This window comes from Diceros bicornis, chromosome 23, assembly GCF_020826845.1.
Source record: "Diceros bicornis minor isolate mBicDic1 chromosome 23, mDicBic1.mat.cur, whole genome shotgun sequence".
NCBI lineage: Eukaryota > Metazoa > Chordata > Mammalia > Perissodactyla > Rhinocerotidae > Diceros > Diceros bicornis.
The window spans coordinates 28,328,716-28,355,268 of record NC_080762.1 but is presented as its reverse complement, the minus strand read 5'-3'; the positions used below and the strand labels follow the sequence as shown (position 1 = coordinate 28,355,268).

Genomic DNA, 26,553 nt, shown 5'->3' with positions numbered 1-26,553 from the left:
ATACTTCTTTTAAGTCACCTTCTCATTCTAAAACCTCCAATACTTCTGAGAAATTAAAAAAAACAAACAAACAGAAAACACTGACTTATCTATGCTGCCTGAGGTCTAGAACTATTCAAGAGTCATGAGTCTGATAGCCGATCATGAAGCTCAGAACTGTTTTGACTGAAAAATGAATGTTATAAAAGAACTTTGGCATCCCTTCACAGAACCACCTCAAAAGGTTAGAGACACGACCCATACCTTAATACAAAATATTACCTTATATGTTTCAAAACCATTATGAAAAACCTACTCACTCTTGGGAATTCATCAGCACAAGGTGAGTTCCAAAAAGTTCACTCCTTGTTTCTAAGTAATCCTTGGATTCCAGTCAGCTGCACTTATTAAACACCTACTAGCTTCCTTTTATTAGAGTCTCTTTTAAAACTTTTCATTTTAATATTCCCAGATTCAGAGAGCAAGTCCATCTTTAACCTAGTTATAATTTCATATTTCATTTCAATCTTGACTCAATCTGTATCTTCTTCATTCAACTACATCCATATGGCAGCATTTCAACACCTATATCCCAGCATACCTTGAACCACTTTCTTATATTCTTCACTCTGTAATTTCTCCAGTTTCAATAAATATTTTTGGAAGCACAATGAACAAACTCCCAGTAAGAGATGAGGTATAAAAATACATCATCTGTACACGGATAAGCCCAGATTTAGAATTTATTTTCAATACGCTTCTTAAAAATGATAAAATATCAAAATTATTTTTCACATAAAAAGGAAATCAATATATTTTAAATACTAAACCAAGGCTAGATAAGATGTACTTACAGCACAGTGATCAACTAAATGTGGCCATCAGTTTGAAAGAAGCCACTTTAGGTTACCATGTGTATATAAAAGTCTGTTATAAAGATTTTGGAGATAGAAACAAAATTGAATAGAGTCACAGAGTGACTTATTCATAAGAGATTTTTAAACATCTCTGCTAAAAAAACCCCCCCATAACCAAGTATACTATTATTATGCCATATAAAATTCTATTGCTGAAAATACACAAATCTGTCCAGTCTCCCATGCATCCAAATAGAAGGCAGAGATATTTTCAACAAAATATTCTAACAATGGTTTAAAATTCACTGTATTATATGAACTAGACTAGTATCTGTTTCTTTATAGAACTTTTAAAAAATTGCTTCTGGGCACTATACCTTCTTAAAGCTAGCATATACTCAATGCTTAATAATGCAGAAAAATTCACTCACCATTTCAGTGGTGTGCCTTCATATTCAAACCATATCTCACTAATGTCTTCTTGTCTCATAACCTTCTGAAAGTGCTTTTTCACTTTGTCAGTTACCAACGTCAAATAACTTACTCTTGGCAAAAGCAACTGAAATGACAATTTGTAAAACCATATTTATTTACTATTTTTTAAAAATATATACTAAATAGGTTTGTGAATTTTAAGGAAAAACAGTCATGTTCTTTGCATTATTTTGAATAGTCCACACAAAGTCAACTGCTTTTTACAGAAAATCAAAGACTAAAGATGAAGACGTTTTAAAATTTCTTACGAGGTCATTACTCTAAGTATAGCTTAAAGCAAAAATGCCTAGAATAAACAGCACAAATCTATGTACAATCTTTCCATAATACTTTTCTCCAAATAAAAATACAATGTAATCAAATGGCACGCTATTTAGGATAATTATTAGTTCTATCAAATTTAACTTAAAAATTAACATGATTCACCTGAGTTAATTAAACTGCTCTGAGAGGATCAACTCAGTCCTAATACACCTTGACTTATCAATCAGGACTTCTCGATTGGTCCAACATGTTTTGATAATCTACTGTGTATCAGATTAGTTGCAACGAAGAATATCAAGACAAACACATAATCTGTCCTTTTCTATATGAGGCTAAAATAAAGTGGAGGTAAAAAAAAAAAAAAAAAAACTTATAAAAAGTACTTACAAAAATACTTCATGGCAGCAACAGAAAGGCCTTTAAAGATCAAATAGAAATTTTCATTTGATGAACAATAGGGGCCCACTACTACACCATGAATAAAAAAATGGCATGAGGAGAAACAGTACTTGAGGAATATTCTAGCAATTGTACATACAAGACTGAAAGAGAAGATTATAGACAGGAAATCTGTTAAATAATACATGAGGAGATGGGGAATGAAAGAATGGAAAAGTGGGGAAGGTCTGGACATCAGAACAGATTTTGGTGATTAATAATGCAGAAACTGAAGGAGAGAGATAGGTTAAAGATGACTGACTTTTGATCTACACATTTAAATCTTTAAAGTACAATACGGCACAAGCTTAAGGTATAATGCTAGTAGACTGGTGATCCTGCCACTGTCAATCAGCTCCCTCAATCTTGTCCTTATGGAGCTGGATGTACTCGGACTTTGGAGAGAGAGAAGTCTGGGAGGGAATGTTGGGCTAGGTAAAGCCTCAACTGGAATAGAATAATAGTTTTTTCCCCCAGGAAAGGTACCCACAGAAAGAAAATATAAGAGAGCATTTTGGAAAATTGGTTGGGATTTATACAAAGGTCCCACAGGTATATAAAAGGAGAAAAGTGGCAAAAATTCATGTTTTTTCCTCTTTTGCAATTGACACTCTAGCCATTTCTTGCTTTCCTAAGCTTCTGTCTTCTTTTGCTGGTAAAATTTTGTTACTCTCTTTCAACTGCTTTTGTGAGTCTAACTCTGCACCATTTCCCATGCTGCTTATTCAAGGTTATGTCTTTTGATCAGTAAATCAAATAGAAGCACTGGGCTGGGGAATATATATAAAGAGAAATATTCTGGTTAAAGGAACTGATATTTACTCACTGAAGATCAAGATAAGAGGCCTCAACTAGGTAAAAGAACATGATCAAGCTCCTAAGGGCTATAGAGTAGGGGGGTGTGGAAGGTAGTCGGCATGCTCCAGTATGGAACAGAAGGAACTAATACTACAAACAAGTTGTTGGATAGTACTGTGGATTCAACAGAACATAAGTCCTCTGTTATAAAGAAACAACTAGAAGTGATTAGGGAAGAAAAGAAAAAGGAAACCAATACTTAACTACATATAAGGAAAAGTGCTAGTTGTTTTACAGGAAGCATTATCACCTCTATTTTACACACAGCTTAAATAGCTTGCCAAAATCATATTCTATTAAATAAGTGGCAAGGAAAAGATTCATTAGAGTCAGAAATGACAGAATCAAAGACAGATGTAACATGGACAGTCTATGAAATTAAAACAGCATGGTAAATTAGCCATTTTATAATCTATTAGTCTAATAAGTTCTATATTAGTAAGTCCAGAACTTTAATTAAAATGTCTGTTGGGTATTACACTTTAATCTATTCTGTAGAGAATGATATTAACCTATAGAGACTGTAAGAAGGAAGACTCATAAGGACTAATAAGTATGGATATCAACTCCTGATTCTGCAGTGTGTTGTACTACATGCCCAGGGTTCAATCAAAGTTGCTGGAAAACACACAAATGATTTTCATGAAACAAAAACTTTTTTATAATAAGGAATGAGGAACATTAGAATGTAAGCTCCACTAAGACATAGCTCTTTGTCTGTTTTGTTCACTGCTACAATCTCATGGCTAAAACAGTGCCCACTTTACGGGAGGCACACTATAAATATCTGCTGGATGAATGAGAGATACCAAAGATTACGTGGGACAAAAGGCCAAAAATGGACAAAAGTTAAAAAAGAATGCCCCTTCTTAAGACAGAATCTACACTGAAATGTGGCTGGAAACTTCTGTTCCAAATTAGCCTGTGGGAGTCATCTGTAACTAACACAAATATCTATAGTAGCACTAAGAAATAACTGTAAGATTTAAGAATGACTATACTAGAGTAGATATAGATATAATTTATCTAGTAAATATTTAAATACGTAAAAATGAAAAGAAAGTAACAGCAAGCAGACATCATTCTGCCTTCTACATCCAGATAGTATCACTCATTGTTTTTCTTAGGTGTATCTCATTGGTTTACTTTAAGTGCTTTTTTTTTAATTGGGGTAAATTTACCACTTCAACCATTTTTAAGTTTATAGTTCAGTGGCATTAAATATATTCACACTGTTGTGCAACTATCACCATTATCCATCTCCAGAAATTTCATCATCCCAAACTCAAATTCTATACCTATTAAATAATAAATCCACCATTCTCCTCTTCTCCAGGCCCTTGGTAATCACTTTTCTACTTTCTGTCTCTTTGAATTAGACTATTCTAGGTACCTCGTGTAAGGGGAATCATAAAATATTTGTCCTTTTGTGTCTGGCTTATTTCACTTCAATTAATGCCTTCAAGATTATTAAGTTCTTTTAATATGAAAAGGATTAACGCCCTCCAGGGATCTATCTTGTCAGCTACAAGCAATCTATCATTCTCTTATTCCTCATTTAGCACTGTCAAGCACTCGGTGAGTATGACACAAGTGATTCATTTTTTTTCTACACAGCTTGTAAGAAATACATGTTTTACATAGTTGTATAGACTGCTTATATTTCTGAAAAAGGTGCCTGTAATATTATTTGCTTACGCCAAATTCTACTTTGTCCAACAATTTTCAATTATCATATTATAGATTTACTTATCTAGAATAAAAATAGAATTAAAATACACTAGAATTCTATTCCATTTCAATGTGAGGCATCACACTAGGCAATGAGGATAGAGCACTGAATGAGACGGGAAGAGTTCTTCCTCTCATGGAGCCTACGGGCTAGAGAGGAAGACACACAGTGAAAACAAAATTTCAAACGTGATGAATGCGAGGAAGTACAGAATGTAATAACAGCAAGTAGCAAAGGCATTTAAGGTAACCTAGGGGCTCAGGGAAGGCCCTGACAGGGAAGTCTATTTTAAGTTAAGAGTCAAAAAGCAAAGAGGAGTGAACCAAACAAGGGTGGGTATGGATGTCTGGGTGTGGGTAGGGGTGGGAGATACAGCTGCTCACTCTAGACAGAGGAAACTGTGATAAGGCATGGAGTAATACAAAAAGACAAAGATTGGCATATCTGAGGGACTATAAGAAGTTGAGTATGACAGGAATCTAGAGGGTTGGGACAGAAAAGTACTGAAGAAGCAAGGGAATCAGATCATGGAGTACCTTGTAAACTATATTAAGGATGCTAAAGATGAAGAAAAGCCGATAAAGGTTTTAAGCTGGCAGGTGACAAGATCAGATATGTGTTTTGAAAAGATTACTCCAACTGCAGACTGGAAAATGGAAAGAGTGCAAGATTGAAACCAGGGAAATTAGTTAGTGCTATGCAATCCACCAGTTTTTAAGTGGTGGTCTCAACTAGGTTGTAGCAGTGGGTATGAAAGGAACTGGATAAGTTTGAAATATATTTGAGATATAAAATCAGATGGACTGTTACTGACCGAATGTCAGGGATATGGGAGAAAAAAGCAACAAAGGATGAGTCTGGTAATTAATTACTGGTAAGAGTAATTAATTAGTTGAATGATAGGTCTACTTGCCAAAATAGGAAAGGAATGTGGCAGATAACCAGATTGCCTGGGGGTAGAGCATGAGTCCAGTTTCAAACACACCAGTTTGAGTTTCTTCAAGACATCTAAGTGAGGATATCCAGCAGAAAGACATATGGAGCTCAGGAGAAAAGTCTTGGGAGTTGTCAAGACGAAATGCTCAACAAGACATAAAAATAGGGTCAGCCCGGTGGTGTAGTGGTTAAGTTCGCGTGCTCTGCTTCGGCAGCCCAGTGCTCTGCTTTGGCAGCCCAGGGTTCGCAGGTTTGAATCCCAGGCACGGACCAACACACGGCTCATCAAGCCATGCTGTGGCGGTGTCCCATATACAAAATAGAGGAAGATGGGCACAGATGTTAGCTCAGAACCAACCTTCCTCATTAAAAAAAAAAAAAAAAGACAAAAATAGATGAGAGCTCTAAGGGGAAAAAACAAGAGGCAAAGCTCCAAGGAACGCCAACATGGAAGAATAAGCAAAAGAGGGAGATCTGGCAAAGAAGACCACAAAAAAAACAAAAGGAGACCACCAAAAAACCCAGAAAATCAGAAATATGAGGCAGTGTAGAGCAAGGGAGGACAGTGCCACAAAATGGAGAAAAGAGCCAACAATACCAAATACTGCTGAGAGATAAAGCAAATGAAAATTCAAAAAGAGACTCTAGGTTTGGCAACAAAGATGTCATTAGTGACTTTGGCAAGAACAGTTCTGTTGGAGTAGTATGAAAATGTGATTACAGTGAGGTACGTGGTGGGAGGCAGGAAGGAGACAATGAGTACAGACAACCTTTTTAATAAGTATGGCTGTGAAGGGAAAGCAAGAGGTTGAAAGGGAGATGGAGTCAACAGAGGGTTGTTTTAGAATAGGAAAGATTTAAGACAATATAAATGCTGCAAAGGAGACAGTAGATAGAAGAGGTCAAAAGTAAAATAAATAGAGAAGGCAGGAGTGGGATCCAGAACAAGATGGAAGGTTGGGCTGTGCTTAGGAAGAAGGACATCTCTTCCATTAAAACAGGAGAGAAGTAGTAAATATGTGTAAGTGCTGATAGGTTTTGCAGATTGGTGGCAGAAAGTTAAGGGAGATCCCATCACATGGTTTCTATTTTTTTTGTGAAGTAGGAAGTAGGATCCCATCACCGTTAAGAGTGAAAGATGAGGTTAGGTGCCAGAGAAAGCCATAGTGGAGAACAGAGACAGCTGACTAAGGCAACATAAAAGGACTGCTGGGTAATGTCTAGGGTCCACTCCAGTTGATGACCATGTGTCTGATGGTGTGATTTCCTCTGGTAACAAGTCACACAACATGAATGCAAATTAGTATGTATGTTTTTATATTGGATAATCTAAATGAAAAGTAATAGTTTAAATGAACATAACAGGGGTCGGCCCAGTGACGCAGCAATTAAGTGCGCATGCTCCGCTTCGGCAGCCCAAGGGTTCGCAGGTTCAGATCCCGGGCACGTACCGACGCGCCGCTTGTCAAGCCATGCTGTGGCGGCATCCCATATAGTCGAGGAAAATGGGCACAGATGTTGGCCCAGGGCCAGTCTTCCTTGGCAAAAAGAGGAGGATTGGCATGGATGTTAGCTCAGGGCTAATCTTCCTCACAAAATAAATTTAAAAAGTAAAAAATAAATGAATATAACAGAAACATCAAAAACTGAAAATCTGCCTAGTTTCTAACAAATTTCCTTCCTAATGTTCCCCGCAAAATAAGATATAATTCTCAATGATATACATATAGGATGTAGGCTGAAAGAAGGTTTATGTGGGGGCAACAAATTAAAATGCAGAAATAAACAGGAATATATTTAACATTAATGCGCTTTTCCAATGGAAACAAAAAATTCCAGAAGACTCTTTGAATAATAATTATTTAATTTATAAATTTGGTATCAGTAGATATTTTAAAATCTATTCTCTAAGAAATAAGCTATAAGTATTATAAAAAGTAACCTACATTCCCATTCACCTATCCTTACTGCAACTCCACCTGAACATGAATGGACTCTTCAGGCCATGATGACAACCCTGTTATGTCACCTCACCTGAGCTTTGAGAATGTCTGGGAAAGAGGTCTACTGGCTCTCAGGCTACAATATTTTTACCTCATTTCACCCAGAATCTTTAAAACTTTATCATTATTATAAACCAAAACAATTAAAAATATGTTCAAGCTTAATTTACAACCAAGACACATGAGAACTAAAACCATATCGGCACTAAAATGCTCACCTATAATTCTAAGACTAACCATTGCTAATGCCTTTGTATATTTTCTTTCTGTGTGTATTAACTTATACTTGAGTATGTATGTATTTAAAAAGCAAAATCTGGATTAAGCTACATGGTTTTAAACCCTAGTTTTTTGTTTAATATTTATTATATGCCTGTCACCCAATAGTCTTCAAAAATATAATCATAATGACTATATAAGAGTTTCTTTTGGGTGAAGAATTAGGAAGAATTCAAGGAAAAAACCCAATTACCTATTAGACAAAATAATCCTCTTCCTCCAACGATTAACCCCAATACTTTTTGCCATTTTCAGTTCAATTAGAAACAACTAGGGCGGGCCCTGTGGCTTAGCGGTTAAGTGTGCGCACTCCGCTACTGGCGGCCCGGGTTCGGATCCCAGGCGCGCACCAATGCACCGCTTCTCTGGCCATGCTGAGGCGTCCCACACACAGCAACTACAAGGATGTGCAACTATGACATACAACTATCTACTGGGGCTTTGAGGGTTAAAAAAAAAAAAAGGAGGAGGATTGGCAATAGATGTTAGCTCAGGGCCAGTGTTCCTCAGCAAAAAAAAAGAGGAGGATTAGCATGGATGTTAGCTCAGGGCTGATCTTCCTCACAAAAAAGAAAGAAAAAGAAACAGCTAGAAAACAATTTATACTCTAGTTCTCACAAGTCTTTTCATATTTAAACAGGTTCATATATAAAGAAGGAAAAATATTCTATTCTTTACTTAGATTTTTTTTTTAACTGCAGGAACTGTGTCAAACATCATATTCTGATTTAAAAGTAAACAGACTTAAATTATATACTTCTCAGTTTTGCCACTTTGACCAACTAGACACATATACCCCTTTGTTTAGATACTATTACAAAGCCACCCAAGGTTAAAAGTTTTAATTAAAGTAGCAAAAAACTAGTTTGGAAACAAAACATAAATGATATCCTAATCCATACTGCAGAAGAAAAAAAAAATACATCTAACAAATGAAATGTTTCTAAAAATAAACTATGACCATAGTTTTCAACTATGGAAGTTTTTCTCAAGGCAGAAAAGAAAACTGCTGAGATTTCCAAAGTGAAAATGACTCAAATGTACATAAGTTATGAGTACCTGAGTACTAATAACAAAAAACTGCGTAATTTCTCTGAAATTATCATTTAGTGAGAAAACCCAAAGAGACAATTTAAAACAAAATCCCAACATGAATATGGGGAGGCTTTCATGCACTGAGTATCTACCACTTGCACGACCTATGGCAAACGCTGAGGATGCACAGAGAAAAATGAAACAGTTCCTGTACCCAAGAAGTTAGTGAATGGGCTCCTTAAGAAGCTTCCTCCAGCAGCCTGACTTCCCACGCTGGAGCAGGCTGAGAAGCAGTGCTGACTCTCAAACTGACAAGGGAGAAAACAAATGGCAAGCTCTATTAAACTGAAACAAGCAATAGTCCAGCATCACAAATACGTTTCCACTTTGCCAGATCTTCTTGGACCTGGCACCAAAACAATATGTGTACCTGAGACACAAAAAGAAAAAACTAAAATAATGACAACTGAGAATGTCTCTGCCCACTAGGGGCTAGTCAATAAACAGGCAGGATACTATTACCTCTGATTGCATAAATTTATTATCACAGATGCATAAGTTTGGACGATATATGCACTTAGAAAAGGAAAATTTATGCAATTTATGTTATTAAATAATATATCTTATATAACACATATTAGCTCATGAACATATGAAAACACACACACACATTCATATGTTCATTGAGCTATAAAAAAGAATTCGTTAAATAGTTGCTTGGAACCACCCAAATACAAAACAATCAAAGCTGAACCTGTTATATTCAAAATATCTTCCTGTTAAAAGATGGCACATAACTTATAATTCAATTATCATATATTATATACGTATATGTGCATTAGAAAAAGAAAATCAAGTGGTCCCATATCAACTTGTCAAGAGTGGTTTTTTCCTCTGGGTGGTAGGATTAGAGATAATTTTTATTTCCTTCTTTTTGCTGATCTGTGTTTTCTAATTTTTTTCCATAATAAGCATGTATTAATTATACATAAAATGTTGAAAAACAGCCACCAGGTTCTTAGAGCTTTCTTTACAAAAATGCAAAGATTATATCCCATTTGCCACCATCAGCATACTTACATAATATGGTTCTGCCTCCCGTTCAGTTATCTCATCCTGATACAGAGTGAAGCAAGTTGGAATTCGTCCAAACCACACATCTCGAAGCACATCTTTGTCATCTGTCATTCTTCCAGTGGTTAAAGCAGTACATATAGGCTAAACTCTTTTTTCAACCAAAGCCAAACTGAAAATAAAATGAAGAGCATTAGTCAGATCCTTACAAGCATGAATGAACTTGCTCTGAAACAAAGAAAGATTGATTATAGGAAAAAATGAATGCCATAAAGGTTATTCACTTCAAAAAACTGTGTGATCAGCAATCTTTAGAAGGAATGCAAAAATCAGTACAAGAAAATCTAAATGCAGAGCTATTATTTATTTAAAAGGATCACAGAAGTAACCAATTCAAAATTATATATACTAATGTATGCAAATAGTGAACCACAGTCAAAGTGAAACTAGCCTCAGTCTCTCAAGCCCCAAGAGTCTATTGCTTACCTAAAGTGAACTCTTCTCCTATGCAGTAAGGTCCCTTATAGCCCAACTCCAAAATACCATCCCCACAATTATCTCTGCCCCATCTAATATATTCAACCTCTCCTACTCCAGATGGTTCTGACTCTCTTCCTGCAAAAAAATATTTCTCTCTCATCTTGGAAAAAATCTTTGTAAACCTATTTCCATTCTAAATTTCATCCTCCCCACAATTTGATTTCATCAGTATTTCCAATCTTATTTACTATACCTTTTTTTATAAACCCTCTAGCAAAACTGGCCCCTTAAACACCTTGCTCTCTGTTGCACCATTCCCCGACTAGTATGCTCTTCTCTCTGTTCAAATCCTACCCACTCTGCAAACCCAGCTCATAATCCTCTGCCCCAATGAAATGGTAAATGCTTCTACTTTGAACTCTTATAATATTCCCTATACCATACATATTAGCACTAAATCTGCAAACTGAAATATTCTGGGTATGGTAGAAGGACATGGCTTCTGAACTCCATAGTATGCAAGTGTCTTCAAGAACTAATATTCTATAATTAGATAACATCACCACATAGTCTATGAGTAAATGCTGAAAGAAATACTGTTGGTACCTGGATACTGAGATTAATATTCTTCTACTTAAACATTTATTTATACATATATATATATGTAAATATATATATATCCCATCTTTCATAGGCTAGCTAATTCATAATTTATCACAAAATATCTTGTGGAAACATTTTAAATAACCATATTAGTTTAGCCAAATACCAATTATTAACACTGAATTATTCAAAGAGCATTTTTTCCTCTTTCTCTTCCACTGACCAATGCCAAGTGCATCAAGACTACCATAAATTAATTAGTCAAAGAGATAAAAACTCGAGCAGAGTTCTGAACTTTGTGTCACTATACTTAAAAGCACAGTGGAGGTCAACTGGATGCAATGTCGTCTACAGGTAAATAAACTAAAAGAGGTGAAAAAACCTGTCCAACAAGGGCTCTTGTTACAAGAGCCCTTAGTAAGAGTCAAACCAAGATAAGACCTCTGGTCACTTGAACTGAGTCCAGTGCTCCTTCCAACATACCACAGTGTTTCAACTTTTATTAAAATATATCCATAAAAGTCACCATTTTAAGCAAATGATACATACAAACTTTATATAATTTCCTCTTGACAGGTTTCAAATTCAAACAACATATTGAGTTTCTGCACTCTGCAGAAAATTCTCAAGTTTACAAAGCACACAAAATTAACATTGAAAACAGGAAAGACTTCGCTATTTCCTGATTACATTAACAGCTTGTTCTTTATGAATAAATTTACTGGTGGAAGAAAATAATGAAATATGAGTTATGACAAATAAGTAAATCTAAAATTGAATCTGATAATGGTGGTTTCTGTAACTATGATATATCCAATTAACCAATAGCTAAAACTGAGATCCTCGCTTGCTCACAAAGAAAAAAAATTTGAAGCGAAGAGCTACTTTCCTAAGAGATTTTAAGAACATTTAAATACAATTTTAAAGTTGAAAGTCACTATCAATATTGTCACACTGGATGATTTTTCTTCCTGAGGAAAAATACATAGAAAATACAATTCAAAAGAAAATTAGAAATTGAAGTGGGTATGGCCACCTAAGGAAAGGCATCTCTATGGGCATCTCTCCAACCACTGTCCTCTCAAGAAGGAATAATAATCTGGTCAGATTCCAGAACACCATTAGAGCCTTGTTTATTAACAGGCAGGGGTCACCAGAAACCAAAATATCACGCATGTGGGTGCGGCTCCCTTCTCCTCTCAAAACTGCCAGATGACAACACTTGACCATCCTGCTCTTTGTTTCAGTGGCATTTTCTTCTGCTTTTTCCCTTCCATGTGTCAGGAACAGTCAAAAGAAATGGCCAATATCTGCCTCTTCTGTTTTCTGGGAGACTCTCTCCAACAGTGATACAAGTACAGACTTATCTTTTACTGGTTTTGTACCTAAAATCCCATTGCGGAACTTTGGTAAACCAGGCTGGAACATCGGACTTTATCAAAGTTCTGAGGTGGGATTTAAGGTACAAAACCAGTGAAAGATAAATTGGTACCTTATTTCCCATATACCATTGTTTCTTATGTGTATATTTCCTGCAGGACCTCAAGGGAAGAATGGACTCAGCCAAGGCAGCTAAAGGTGTAATGTGGTAGCGTCAATACAGACTTTACAAGACAAATAGAAACTGCAAAACAGATTTATGAAAACTGCAAACAAGGCTACTTATTGCCTTAAAATACATAGACCCAAATTTATAAGATCATAAAATGTTAATCTTTCAATATTAATAAATGTTCATCTATAACGAATTACATAAAAAAGCACATCTCTAGTCTAGTGAATACACATAACTAAAAAAGGTACAAGAAAAACTGGCTGATACACGGATAAAATTAAAGGACGTGAGTATTCAATCATCCTTTTTAAAACAGGCAGAAAAACAAAATTTAACTCTTGAAAAGCACTAGAGTATGGGGGTTCAAAACGTAGAATACGGAGCCAGACTGCCTGGATTCAAAACCTAGCTCCACCACTTACTGTGTGAGCTCAAGTAAATCACTTAATTTCTCTGTGTCTGTTTTCTCATCTGTAAAATGAGAATAACAGCACTTACTATATAAAACATGAAAATTAAATTAATACATGTAAAACACTTAGAATAATGCCTATATAGTACTATAAAGTGTATCTATCATAATTTATAGAACCAACAAAAAGCATGTCTCAAAAAATGTTTAAAAGTCATAAAGACTTCAAGAACTAAGAATAATCAAAAGCATTAAATAATGTGAACAGGAACTATAAGAGTAAAGGAAAATAAAAATTATGCATGAACATTGCTAATAGCACTCAATAAAGAGTCAATATGGGCCAGCCCCAGTGGCCTACTGATTAAGTTCGGCACACTCCACTTTGGTGGCCCGGATGCAAACCACCACCACTCATCAGTGGTCATGCTGTGGCAGCGGCCCACATACAAAATAGAGGGAAACTGGCAACAAATGTTAGCTCAGGGTAAATCTTCCTCAGCAAAAAAAAAAAAGAGTCAATAAATATTTGCTCATTTGATACGCCCAGCTCTGTAGCAAGTGCTGAGAGCATACAAGATGATGATGGTGATAATAAAAATAACAACTTTTTAAAACCTCAGGCACTGCCCAGACGGTATTATCTCCAAATCTACTAAACATACCATGTACTTTCATGTCCTTTCCGTGGCTTTGCTCGTGCTGGTGATTCCTTACCCTAAGGTAGCCTTCCTCTCCTTCTCTTCCAACTTAGACATCCTTCAAGACCCAGCTCAAAATAGCCTTTCTTCAATGCATGACTCAGGCAGAACCTTTGTTTCCTCATTGTGCCTTTACTTTTCCTCCACTACAGCACTTATAAGTGTATAGGAAAGATTTTTTATCTCTGATTTCCAATCTCTTATTCTCTTCTTCATACCATACCGATTGCCAACGTCCCTTTCCACTCTAAAATGTCGACGGTTAAAATTAAATGTTACTTTGTGAGAGCTTTCATAATGAAGGAGGGAAAAGCAGAAGTAAAATATTAATATATCCCATAGGTTTAGGGAAGAATTTTAAAAGGTATGGAACTTCAAGAATGGGTAGAATATGGACAGGCAAAGAGAGGACGACAAATATTCCAAGGAGGGCAAAATAGCATCAGCAAAGGGAGGAAGTGGGCAGGAGCAATACGTGTGCCAACTTTTAAGGAAACTTTGGGTTGGGAGTAGTAGTAGATAATGAAAGAGCTAACACTGTGACATGTTTTAATATCACATGTGATCCTAGGCAAGTCACTTTACTTCACTAAGCTTCAATGTCCCTACCTGTAAAATTCACCCAGTTGTTCTGAAAAAAAGAAAAAAAAATCTATAAAGTGTCTGACACGGTACTGGACACACAGTAAGTGCTAAGAAATAAAAGCAATTATTATTTCTTTAATGTCAAATCTGTAATATAAAATGAGACTAGATCATGAAGCATACCAAATGGAAGAATGTGGGTTCTCAATTTCATCCAACAAGCCTAGAGAGCCTGGAAGGTTTTATAACGGTGAAATAAAAATAACTGCCTGGTAGCAGTGCACAAAAAGAGACCCCGAGTCAGAGAGAGGCTGGCCAGGAAGCAGTTTCAGCAACTAAGGCATATAACAATGAGTGCCTCACCTAAACTGGTAGCAGTGGATAGATGAAAGACAGATATGAGATCTTTCCAAGGAAGACTGAATAGAAGTTGGTGAAAAATTGGCAGAGAGATAAAGAATAAGGACAGGGAAGATTTAAATGCTGAGAGCACGCAATACATTAAGGTAGTTAAGGGGTTTTGAAACAAGACTGACACAGTTTAAACCCTGACTTCTGCCTATAAGGTGTGTGTCCTTGGATAACAAACGTGACATCTCCGAACTTCATATTTATAAACTGAAAATAACTGTAATTTCAGGGGGCTGTTGGGTGTTTACCACCTGATATCCGCTCAATCAAAAAATGAAATATGTATTTAACACATGGTTTCCTTGAGCTTCCATGGCCCCTCTGCTAGAACACTCTCTTCCTCTTCTTTTGGCCAACTCTTAATCCTCTTTTAAGAGTCAGCTTAACATCAGCTCCCTGGGAAGCTTTCCACAAAGCAACCACCACTCTAATTACTTCTATAACAGCATGTTATAACCATGCACTGCAGTTATGTTTATCTTATCTGTCTCTTGCTCTTCCCCACACTGAACTGCCCGTTCCTTGATAGCAGAAACTGAGTCATATTTACCTTTGTATCCCCAATATTAGCATAAGTAGCACACAGCAGGCTCTGGAATTTGTATCAAACAACTGAGTATATAAACCCAAAAGTTACACTCACTACTTAAGAAACTTTTCCACCTAGACTCCTTTCCAAATCAGTACAATAACACTTTAAATTCAGCAAATTTCATTATTCTAGAAAAATATTTTTCCCTCACATAGATACACTACTCTATCATCACCATGCATCCAATTTGAAGGCAATGCTTTGGAAGCACAGAAATCCCAACCCATGATGCAGTCTACTAGAAGTAAGCTTCTTGAGGGCAGGGGCTGCTACTTCTTCCTGGCTGCTGTATTCTCTGCATCTAATCCAGGGCCTGGAACAAAGCAGGTGCTCAACCAACAACATTTAGCCAATAGCACAGTCAGTATGATAAAAATATGATGCACAATTAACAGTCCCTTTCACACTACAAACTAACAAAGGCTAACCTACTACCTGAAGCTATTCCCCTGACAAAATCCCTAGCTACCTAGATATTACTTAAAATATCAAATACCTACTAGTAGTAAATTGGTAAACATCTAAAAATAATAACCTATGCTGGCTGGTCTCCCTTTAAAACACTGACCTCAAAAGTGGACCCTGAGTACTGTCCAGCATTCCTACATTTCCCTGGTCCATTTATTCTCCCACTGTCCTAGATCGCCGTTTCATAACTTCTCTCTCTCCAAATTTTCACATCTCCTTCCTCACTCTCTCTCAGCTAATGACCTGGCTTTCCATTTCCTTCTATCCCATAACTAAGGATCAGTGGTTCTCAATAAGGGTTTTAATGAACAGCCCCACCCTCACCCTGGGGGATAGTTCCTAAATCTCTCGAATCTCCAAAGGTTGAAGTGCCCCAGGGGCTCAGTCCTTGAACCTTGCCCTTAGAGATCTCTCATGGCTTTAAACATCATTTACACATTAATGATTCCCACATTTATATCTTCAGCTCAGACTTCTCTTCTGAACTCCAGTTCATATACACTACTGCACACTGACATTTCATTTGAAAATTTAGCACGTGGAAAAACTGAAAATGATTTCAGATCTTCCTCCCTCCTCTCCCTATTACTCTGTGGTCTTCCTCAAATCACTAAGTGGTAACTAGTCTTTAGTTGCTGAGGCCATAAACCTTGGAGTCATCCTTGACCCCTCTTCACATCTGACAGCCCTAGCTTAAACACAAGTCTAGAATCTGGCCATTTCTCACCACCTCCACTATTATACTCATCCAAGTCACTTTGACCTTTATCCTGCATAAATGCAATTGCCTACTAACGGGTCTCATTATTTCTGCCCTTGCTGCAGACAGACAACATAGAAATCTGAAAAATTTTGTGTTTTAAACACAAGCATAGTTTACTCTTTTACTCAAAACCACACCATCTCACTGAAAGCAAAAACTAAAGTTCTTACAAAGTCCTACAGGGCCCTACGTGACCCAGCCCCATTCTGACCTGCTTATCTACTTCTCTCCGCTCTCGCTCACTCAGTTCCAGCCAAGCTAGCTGGTATGTCCTGCCTCAGGTACTTTGTGGTTGCTCCAATGTCTCTTTCCACTACGTCCTCACGGCACCCTTCTTTCATCACTTTTAGGCTCTGCTCAAACATCTTTCCTAAGGCCCCCACTGCAATTTCCTTCCTATGCAGGACACCAGCATTCCCCCTTCACTGCGTTCTTTTTTCTCTAGCACCTCTCACCACCTGACACATATTTTAACTAATTTTTATATTAACATCTCCCCCACCCTCAAAGTAAACTTCATGATGGCAAGGATTTTTATTGTTTCGCTCACTGTTTACTGTTTTGTTTACTTTTTGTTCACTGCCAGGCACATAACAGGCACTCAGCATTTGCTAAATTAATAAAGCGAACCTACACTTGAAATGCGTACGTTTAAAAACTCATATCCATACAGTACCATTCTGTTCATTTTCCCCCAATTTCAACTAGCATACTTTTGAGGGTCAAAGCACACGCTTAAATCTAGTTTAAAATTCTAAAATTCCCCTCAATTACTACCCTCAGCCCAACGTCTTTACCTTCCAATTCAAAATTCAACCAACAACTCCCTCTATGGCAATCACAAATAATTCAGTTCAGATTCAAGTCCTCAGTCCCAAAGACTCAGATTTATCAACTGAATTCTGGAAGGCCCTGGACGTTCAGTGCTGTCTGACAGTCTCTCTGGGTTCTGATTCTCGCGCCTCCCCCCGCCCCCCCCCAGAAAAATCTAGAACCAATCCAGTTTCCCTAGGTTCAAGTCCAGGTATAATTTGAAAATAACCCAAAGTATAATTAAAGTATGTGAAAGTGCTTTGCCAACAGAAAATGGCTTTGTCAGCACTAAATATTATTATTAAAGTGAGACTTAAAGAATGCCATGGAGAAGATAAATTGGAGGAAATACCCATCGAATTCGGAAAGAATCGGCTGCCTGTGAAATAATTATGATTTAAATAACTGTTCCACAGAAACGCAGGTCCTGAACTAAACTCTAGAGCCTGCGATAGGACCCTGGGCTTCCTACCTTAGGAAGGAACAGACACACTCCCCGATAGAGACCGCACAGGCTACACCCTCCGGCCGGCCCAGGGGCCCCGGGGGCGGCGTCTGGCCAACCCCACCTCCCCGGGAGGAACCACCTTCACCCGCCACCGCCCGAGGGAGCGCTTCCCCGCCGGCCACTCGCCCCTCCTTCTTACCACACCTACCTGACACCTCCCCAACCCTCCTCCTCCGGGCACTTCCTCACCCTGGGGAGACACACATACACATACCCTACCAGAAGCGCTGGCTCCTCCTCCGGCTTCCCGCACCGGTGAAGACGCCCGGGTCCCAGGCTCTGGCGGAGCGGCGGCGCAGGGGGCTTGACACACAGTCCCGCAGAGGCTCGAGAGCCAAGAGTGCGGAGGCTACGCGCAGCCGCAGAAAGCACCGCGCGGAGGTCGGAGCCTAGCCCGGCTGCACTTCCGCCCTTCAGGATCCAGCGAATACAACCTGCAGCGCCGCGCAGCCCTGGAAGCCCACCGCAAGTCCAGTCACCCCCGGCGCCCGGAGATGACGTCACGGGACCCCACGTGGCCCGCACTCCGCCCTCCGAGTTTGGCCCAACCCAGCGAAGAGACCGGAGCCGCCGTTGCGCATGCGCGGACGGAGCGGAGCTTGAAGGTGGGGTCAAATCCCTGGCAAATGCACAGCTTCTACCCTCTTACGAGAGTCTCGTGCTTTTGGCATAGTCATTGGTGTTTGGGGAGGTTTATGTAACAGTTCTGTTAGAGCAGAGAGTTGTACACTGCCTCTCTAGAGTTTGATCGCAGCCTCCCTCTCGTTGCTTGACAGAATAGTATTAATAAAACGTTGGTTTTTAAAGTGTTTTCTCATTTATCTTCCCAACTTTGTCAGAGCCACAGCAGGGATTAATAGCCATATTTAACAGAAGGACTAAAATACAAGAGCCCAGAAGGCCTCCCATCCACCCAGTATCTATCTGTTTGTGAAAATAACAAGCAATTAGTAAACTTACTCCTAAAGAGTGTTTCAATTGGATCTATCTAGAAGTCTTGCCAGGCATTTAACGTTTTTCTCTTAATTACGCGTGCCTTACAACATAATACTATGCACGCTAGGTAAATACTGTGCTTAGACTCAAAATAGTTTCCTAGTAATTGGAAAGATTGGGGAAATCCTAGTAGTAGCCACAGGATTCTTTTAAAAAGAAGAATCTTCTTGGAGGTTGACTAGTCCAATGATTTTCAAATGGTGAATCACAGCCCACTGGTGGGTCATTAAGTCAAGTTAGTGGATCATGACTAGCATTTTTTAAATGAAATAAAATATAAAATATTGGCATGCTTCCCATATGTTAAGATAAGTATTGTTTGTTGAAATGTTTACTTCAGTGTGTATGTGATGTACACTGGATAGGAATGTGAATTACATTTCTTGGTATGAGTAGCAGTTAAAATGTTTGAAAGCAATAGTCTGATCCACTCCACCTACTCAATGCAGAAATCACCTCTACAGCATCCCCAACAGACAACCATTAGCCTTTGTAAAAAGAAAACTTCTTGGGATTAAGGTGCCCCACCTTCCCAATGCAGCCAAAACTGTATGGAATTTACTTTGAACTGTATCAAAAAAATTAGATGGATAGATGGATAAATATGTGGTAATGCAAGTACAATAAAATGTTAATGGTAGAATCTAGGTGGTGAGTATGTGGGCATTCATTGTAAAATTCTTTCAATTTTGCTATATGTTTGAAAATTGTCCTAATAAAATGTTGAGAGGAAAACTATGTATGGAGAACCTAATAGGAAGAAAGTGATTACACTGAGCTAAAATCCAGCTTCCTGTAACTTTTAAGAATTGACCCTGTTTCCTTCGTCTCTCTCCTTGTCCCTCCTCTACCCCATGGCTACAACCTACCATAGAAGTATCTAACCCTGTTCTACTAGACAGCACCTCAGATGTGAAAAGATAGCTCTCATTCTCCATAACCCACTCAGGGATAAACATTGGCAGTTCTTTCAGCCATTCTTCACATGACATATCTTTCCTCTGGATATGTTCCGTTATCAGTGTGCCTATGTCCCTTTCTTTGCTCTAAACTTGCTTAAATCTGCTTTCCTAAACTCTAAGATGTCTCTTCTACCACCATGAACTCTAACGTGCCATTGCTTCCTGACCCTGAGTTCCCATTTACTATCTCCAACCTGCTAGTTTCAGAGGATGTTAGTTAAGCCCGATTTAATCCTTCTACTTCAGCTGTAGCTCCTCTGACTATGCTCCAACCAATTAACATGTCTCCCTGATTTCCCTCACTACTGGTTTCTACCTTCAGCCTATAGTCGTGCTCAGGTGTTCTGCTATCCTATTACAGTCCTTCCTTTAACCTTCACCACTTCTTATCTAGACTATTAGGATAGCCTCCTAGCAGGTCTCCCTGCCTCCAGTCCTTCTCCACTTGCCTCAGGGGCCATCTGTATTTGACTTGGACTTCAACCAGAGTGGATTATCTAAGATGCACTCTAAAACTATGTCATCCGATACTTAAAACCTCTTAGTGATTCCTTCTGGGCAAATTCTTAGTTTCCTATCATGATCAACAAAGTCTTCTATGACTGGTTCCTTCCTTCCTTCCAGCTTCATTTCCCTGCCTTGCACTTCAAACTCCAAGACTATCAAACGTTTTGCAGTTCCGTGCACACAGGCTATGTCACGCTTCTATGCCATTGTTCCCGCTGTTCCTACCGCCTACAATGCCATCCCCCACCAGACCCACTGCTAGATCCCCTCTTCTCCACTTGCATACACCACTCATTCTCCAAGCCTCAGTTCAGATGTTGGAAAGTTTTCCCTGATCCACCCAGTCTGGGTTAGGTGCTCCTCATAGTTTCCTCAATCATTTTTTGAATCCCCAATGCCGGCACAATGCGTGGCATTCAATAAATATTTGTTGAAATAAACTAAGCTGAACATGAGCTTTCTTCCATGATGCCCATTGCTTCATCTTAGGAACTAAATTCTTCCTCATAGCTTATAGTTTGAGTAGAAAGTCGTGGTTTCCTTTATTACTTCATCAACTTCAAAATTATCAGCAAGGAAAGTTGAAAGTGATTGAGGTACACTGCTGTTAGAGTGGGAGTCCCGCAGTCACCTGGCAGTCAAGGGCCTCCACCACTACTGCATCCTGTCTCAGGGCCAGTTTTGTGATCTGCACGGGGAAAGGGTTGCTGCTTCCATCTGGCTGCACACCCTGCAGTGTATTCCCAGAACACCATCACATTTCTCTTCTTCTATCCTTTTATCCTTACTCAAATGATACATCTCAAATGATGCTAGAATGGCAACTCCTAGAAAGCAGGAATGACTTCCTATACATGAAAGGCTGCAAACTGAAGTTCCACAGACTGGAACTGAACCACTGGTATGACCCTGTAATGTACTCTAACCTACTCTGGCATACACAGTGTGATATAATGTATGTGCTAGTTCAAGCTTCAATTCTAGTTGCCCAAACTAAGAATTCCATGCTCTGGAGGTGGTCAGGTACCAACACATCAGAAAGACCACACTCCAGATGCAGCTATCCCAAGAGAATCTGTTATCGCTATCTTGATCCACACCACATGGTTTGCTAATTAGCATAGTGAATGTCAGAGATGGGCTTTTACTTTTGGCTTGCTCAAAAGTATGATAAATGTTAAAAATGGGACCTCATTTATGAAATTAGCAGCATTTAAGGTATATGGATTGACGAAAACATTTTAGAGAGTCTTGCCATCCTTGCATGAACAGAGTACAGGAATCCATGAGCCTGCAGCTCGATCCCTAAATTTTCTCATGTCTTTTTATAAAGGTTACAGAATTCAGCCTCAGAAAAGGTGTTACATCTGCCTTAAGAGGACCTTTCTTACAAGGAGATAGAGCACCTTATAGGGCAGAGAGCTGGGGACTTATCAAGCTTATAGAGCAGGTTGTATGAACTGTTTTGTTTAATAAATGTCTGCATGTGCATCAGAATTTGGTCTAAGATTGACTTCCATTATAATCTCATATCCAGATTATGGGGATGTAATTAATCCTCACCCACCTCAACTTCTTTGGTGGCTATAGTTATCTATGGAAAAGAATCTAGGAGTTATACATGATCAAATTAGACTTGGTCAGATAGCAAGAATGGCAGATACATTCTCTTTGTCCCTTAAAATGTTTTTAAAACTCTAAAAAAAATTTTAAATGGTAACAGGTTTCAAAAATTTAGATTTCTGGTTTATCCTGAAATCTGACAACCCTGGGGCCCACATTCCCACATGGCAAGCGTGTGCTGGAATGGAGGAGCAACTGCCCCCTTTTAGGCTGAGCATGCCCTCTCCAGTTTGCCACTGTCCCCACAGCATCACTTATTTGGACATTAGATTACCTACCTGGACACTAGAGACATTGGAGTTTAACATTCCTTTATCGCTCTCCTTATTTCTAAGGCTGTGCTTACCTCAGTTCTTTGCACATAGATATAAATGTTGAACAAAAGACCAAAACGACCAGTCCAGAATGCGTTATACTGAGTAATTTAACACATATTTGATTGTAATTATGATCATATTTATGCTTCTAAGATTTTACTTTTAAACAGTTCTAAGGACACATGCTTGAAAGTTGGGAAAGTATCATTATATAGTATTTTTTCCTATGAAGTGAGAGAAAACATTTGGAGGATACAAATATTATTTTGAGACTTTCCATGCTCAACAATCATAAGAATTCCATTTGTATCTATTTAATTGGCAATCTAAAATCAATTCAGGTGCTGAATAGGTAGAGTCTTTTAGCTTTAATGACAGCCTTTCATTCACTGTGTCAAGTCTTCATTCAGTCATTTGAGCATTTCTTGAGTTCACATTATTATATGCTTGGAAAAGTGAAAATAGCTCTTAAGCAACAGCAAGGAAACCATAAAATTTAAATACATACATGAATATATATTTTAAAATCACAATTCGGCACAGTTTTCCAATGACTACCATGTCAACTATATAGTGCCATATGTAATTCTATCACTGCTACAGATAAAATCTGGGCTTCTGTTGAAAATATTGTGTTAAAAGACTGTATGATTCCAGTTACACAATACTCTCTACCTGCTTGCCTACACAGTTGGATTCTGTAGGAGTGAATTGAAGCAATATGCCAAATAGTCTTTGGAAATATACATTCATAACTCTTATGCATTTGTGTTTTAATTTTTGATCCCATAAATTATTATTATACTAAAAAAAACTTTGAATTAGATTATTTGGCTGTTCCCATGTGAATCTTTATCTATAAAAAGCTCTGTTACTAAAAACTGGGAAAAATCAGTCAGGCAGTTTTTCGATCGGTTTTTGCAATGAGTACAGAAGAAAAACAGTCTGGGAAGTGTAAAACTTAGGCGGAAGTCTTAACAAAACATAACAAAGCTGAACAGCCTGATTCTTGAAACAGGAAAATAAATCCTTGCGATAACACGTTGTTGTCGCCAGGTGTCGCAATCGACCTGATGTAGAGCTCAGAGCTCCCCAGCCAGCAGGGCCAGTCAACAGCACTCTGGATGTGTTTCCAAATAGGAAACCTCTGGTTATCTCAAGAGATCTCGTGAAATCCTGAAAAGGTTCACACAACAAAATTATTTTAATTTGAAAGGAAAAAACCCACTGTCTCAACGTTGTCAGTACTAACTGATAAAATTTTCAAATCCATGCTCTCTCCTTCACGTTCTGTTTGTTCTTGGATCATAAACTAGTGCAGCATGGCATGGCTGAGAACATGGGCTCTTAAATCCCACATCCGACATTTATTACCCGTGTGGCTGCAGCCGAAATTATGTAACCAGTACTGGCTACATAATTCTCACGTGGGCCAGTGCAAAATGAAAATGAGGGCCCTTTGTTCAGAAAAAGAATTTCAAGATGGTGACAGCAGAGCGTTAAATCAAACACTCTGTGATTGAACAGGTTGCACGCCCGAGAACTTGGCTCTTAATGTAACTTCTCCAAGCCTCCACTTCTCCATTTTCCTCGTGGTAAAATGAGGATGATGATAGCACCTGCTTCAGAGGCTCCTTCTGAAGATTAAGTGGGATGATGCCCATAAAACATTTATCACAGTGCTTGGCACATAGTGAGCTCTCAACAAATGGGAGCTGTTGTCCTTCATTGGACTCTGGGCCTGCTCTCCCCTGCACCAATTCATTTTATAATCTGCTGCCAGAGCAATCTTCTTTAGCACAGTTCTAATTATGCCTCTGCCCTACTTTTTACAAAAACCAAATCCTCACTTTCTACAGAATAAAATCCAAATTTCTTGGACTAACCCTGATCCAGTTTTCCAGCTTCATCAGCCGTCACCTGTCTGGCTCCCTGGTCTGTCTCTGACCTCTGCCTCACACCCTGTGCCTTTACTTACCGTGTTCCTTCTGCTGGAAATGCCCTCTCCCCAGGACTGCAGAGAAAACATAGAAACCCAAGTTACAGTTCTGCCTCAGAGTTGCTTACAATCTAGACTGAGAAGCAGAACATTACACAAAGATTTAGCAATATTGCAAGACAGGATGAAAAGAGCGGTCAAGGAAAAAAGTGTCAAAGTTCAGAAGAAGTGGAAGTCACAACTGAAATGGCACTTTTTTAAGCATTTCATTTTATAGTTTATTAATGGCTATTATGTATAGACTGTATGTCATATGTATCAAAACCCATAGCTTCATGGATTCTTTTTCAAAAATATAATTCATACCTTGAAGTTATCAAACACTAAAAAGAGGGAGCAATATTTTTTTAATCAATTAACTTTATTTTTTAGAGGAGTTTTAGGTTCACAGCAAAACTGAGCAGAAAGTCCAGGTTGTTCCCATATACCCTGTCTCCACACACACACAACCTCTTCATATCGTATCCTACACTGCAACTGTACATTTGTTACAATCGGTGGACCTACATTGATACATCATTACCACCTAAAGTCCATAGTTTACATTATGGTTCACTTTGGTGTTTTACATTCCATGGGTTTGTCAAATTTATAATAACATGTATCCACCATTATAGTTTCACACAGAGTAGTTGCACTGCCCTGAAAATCCTCTGTGCTCTGTCTATTCATCCCTCCCTCCCTCCTAACCACTGGCAACCACTGATCCTTTTATGTCTCTGTAAGTTTTGCCTTTCCAGAATGTCGTATAGTTGAAATCATACAGTATTTTCAGATTGGCTTCTTTCAGAATAATATGCATTTAAATTTCCTTCCTATCTTTTCAGGGTGCAATTTTTTTAAAATAAAATTTTAAATGAAAAGTCACATTTACTTACACAGAGCAGAATATTTAGATGATTTCTCTTTTTTACTTTAAAATATACTAATTGAAATTTAACACAAACTTTTATTAACAACTCTTGTGTTGAAAACTTTTCTGTGGGATAATTTGCCCACATACACTAGTTGTCAGAATTGCCATCCCAGAGATGGTATATTCCTAAAGACTCTCTGAATTTTAGGGACAAGCAGTATGGTTAAAAACATCTAATCTTTTTAAAAGTTAAAGTATTCAGTTTACTTTTTAAAAAGTCTGTTGTGGAATAACTGTTGAATTTTTGAAAAGCTGTTTTATAATTGTTACCTTTTCATATTCACCTCCCAGATCTGATGGCACAGCCATCCCATACCTTTCTCTTTTTTCTTTCTCCTTTAGTGGTGTCCCTACCACACACATGCTATGGCTTACATTTCATGTTTTTCTAAACACTACAACTGAAACACTGTATAACCATCACTGTGTTTCTAAGATCCATTTATTACCCTGTGCTTTAAAGGACTGGCATGATTTAAGAGGCCGAGAGAGAAGGGAAAGGCATAGGTATTTTAGGAAAGGAATAAAGAATAATCAAAAACAGGGATGAAACAAATCATATTCATGCTGGGTGTTGTGACTGTATTTTATTCTGCAAATATTTAAGATACTTGATATCAAGAGGCTAGAAAGTGCATCATATATACACTGTTTATTTGGTTAGTTCATACATACAGAGCATACTGTGTGCTGAGCACAATTCTATACCATTTTTCTAATATTCTAACCAGAGTCTCAGTGCTCATACAATTTGGAAGTTCCTCTTTAGAAAGCACAGATACTCACAAATAACTTACAGATACAAAATTAAGTGACCTTAGAAGGGGCCCGCGCAAGTGAAGGGCCCTGAAAGTGTAGCTTCACAGTGAACTCACCTCTGTGTCTAACCGTTGCGAGACTGAAGTTAAGAAGCAACCTTCAGGCAGCTGACTCTTCCCCTCTCTCAGGTACCCAAGACTGCCTCTTGCCCGTGATCTAAACTCCTCCATAAAGAAACACTTCATCTCGGTTGTATTGCCATTCCAACAGAGAGCAAAATTAAACAGGAACCTTTCATGTTCCGCCTGCCGTGCATTTATTTCCACTATTTATGTACCCTTATCTTATTCACTGCCTTATTCTAGGCAGATTTTCTAACATTCTTTTCATCCACTAACCATAACATGAAATTTCTGTATTCCTGAAAGACAGATACAAATAAAGTATCGTTTTCTCTCCCCTCTCCACCCTTTCCCAGCAGTTTATAAAATGATTAGTGTTCTCCCAGAACATTCATTCTTTTATTTATTTATTTATTTTTAAAGATTTTATTTATTTATTTTTTCCCCCCAAAGCCCCAGTAGATAGCTGCATGTCATAGCTGCACATCCTTCCAGTTGCTGTACGTGGGAC

The 26,553-nt window shown here is 38.2% G+C and overlaps 1 protein-coding gene across 6 annotated transcripts in view; it reads right to left on the bottom strand.

Moving 5' to 3' along the window:
- ATG5 (autophagy related 5) overlaps positions 1–18,322 on the bottom strand; it is a 123,915-nt gene extending 105,593 nt beyond the window's left edge. The window contains exons 1-3 of one of the 6 annotated variants that reach the window (XM_058566543.1): positions 18,061–18,322; positions 9,957–10,122; positions 1,268–1,395 (exon numbers count right to left, since the gene is read on the bottom strand). In XM_058566543.1, coding sequence (XP_058422526.1) covers positions 1,268–1,395; positions 9,957–10,064 — 236 coding nt within the window. In that variant the 5' untranslated portion in view covers positions 10,065–10,122; positions 18,061–18,322. Of the gene's footprint in view, positions 1–1,267; positions 1,396–1,757; positions 1,841–9,956; positions 10,123–17,805; positions 17,833–18,055 lie in introns of those variants that run through there. The other 5 variants (XM_058566538.1, XM_058566537.1, XM_058566539.1 and 2 more) reach the window with 5 other exon arrangements.
- Between the last annotated feature and the right edge of the window lie 8,231 nt (positions 18,323–26,553).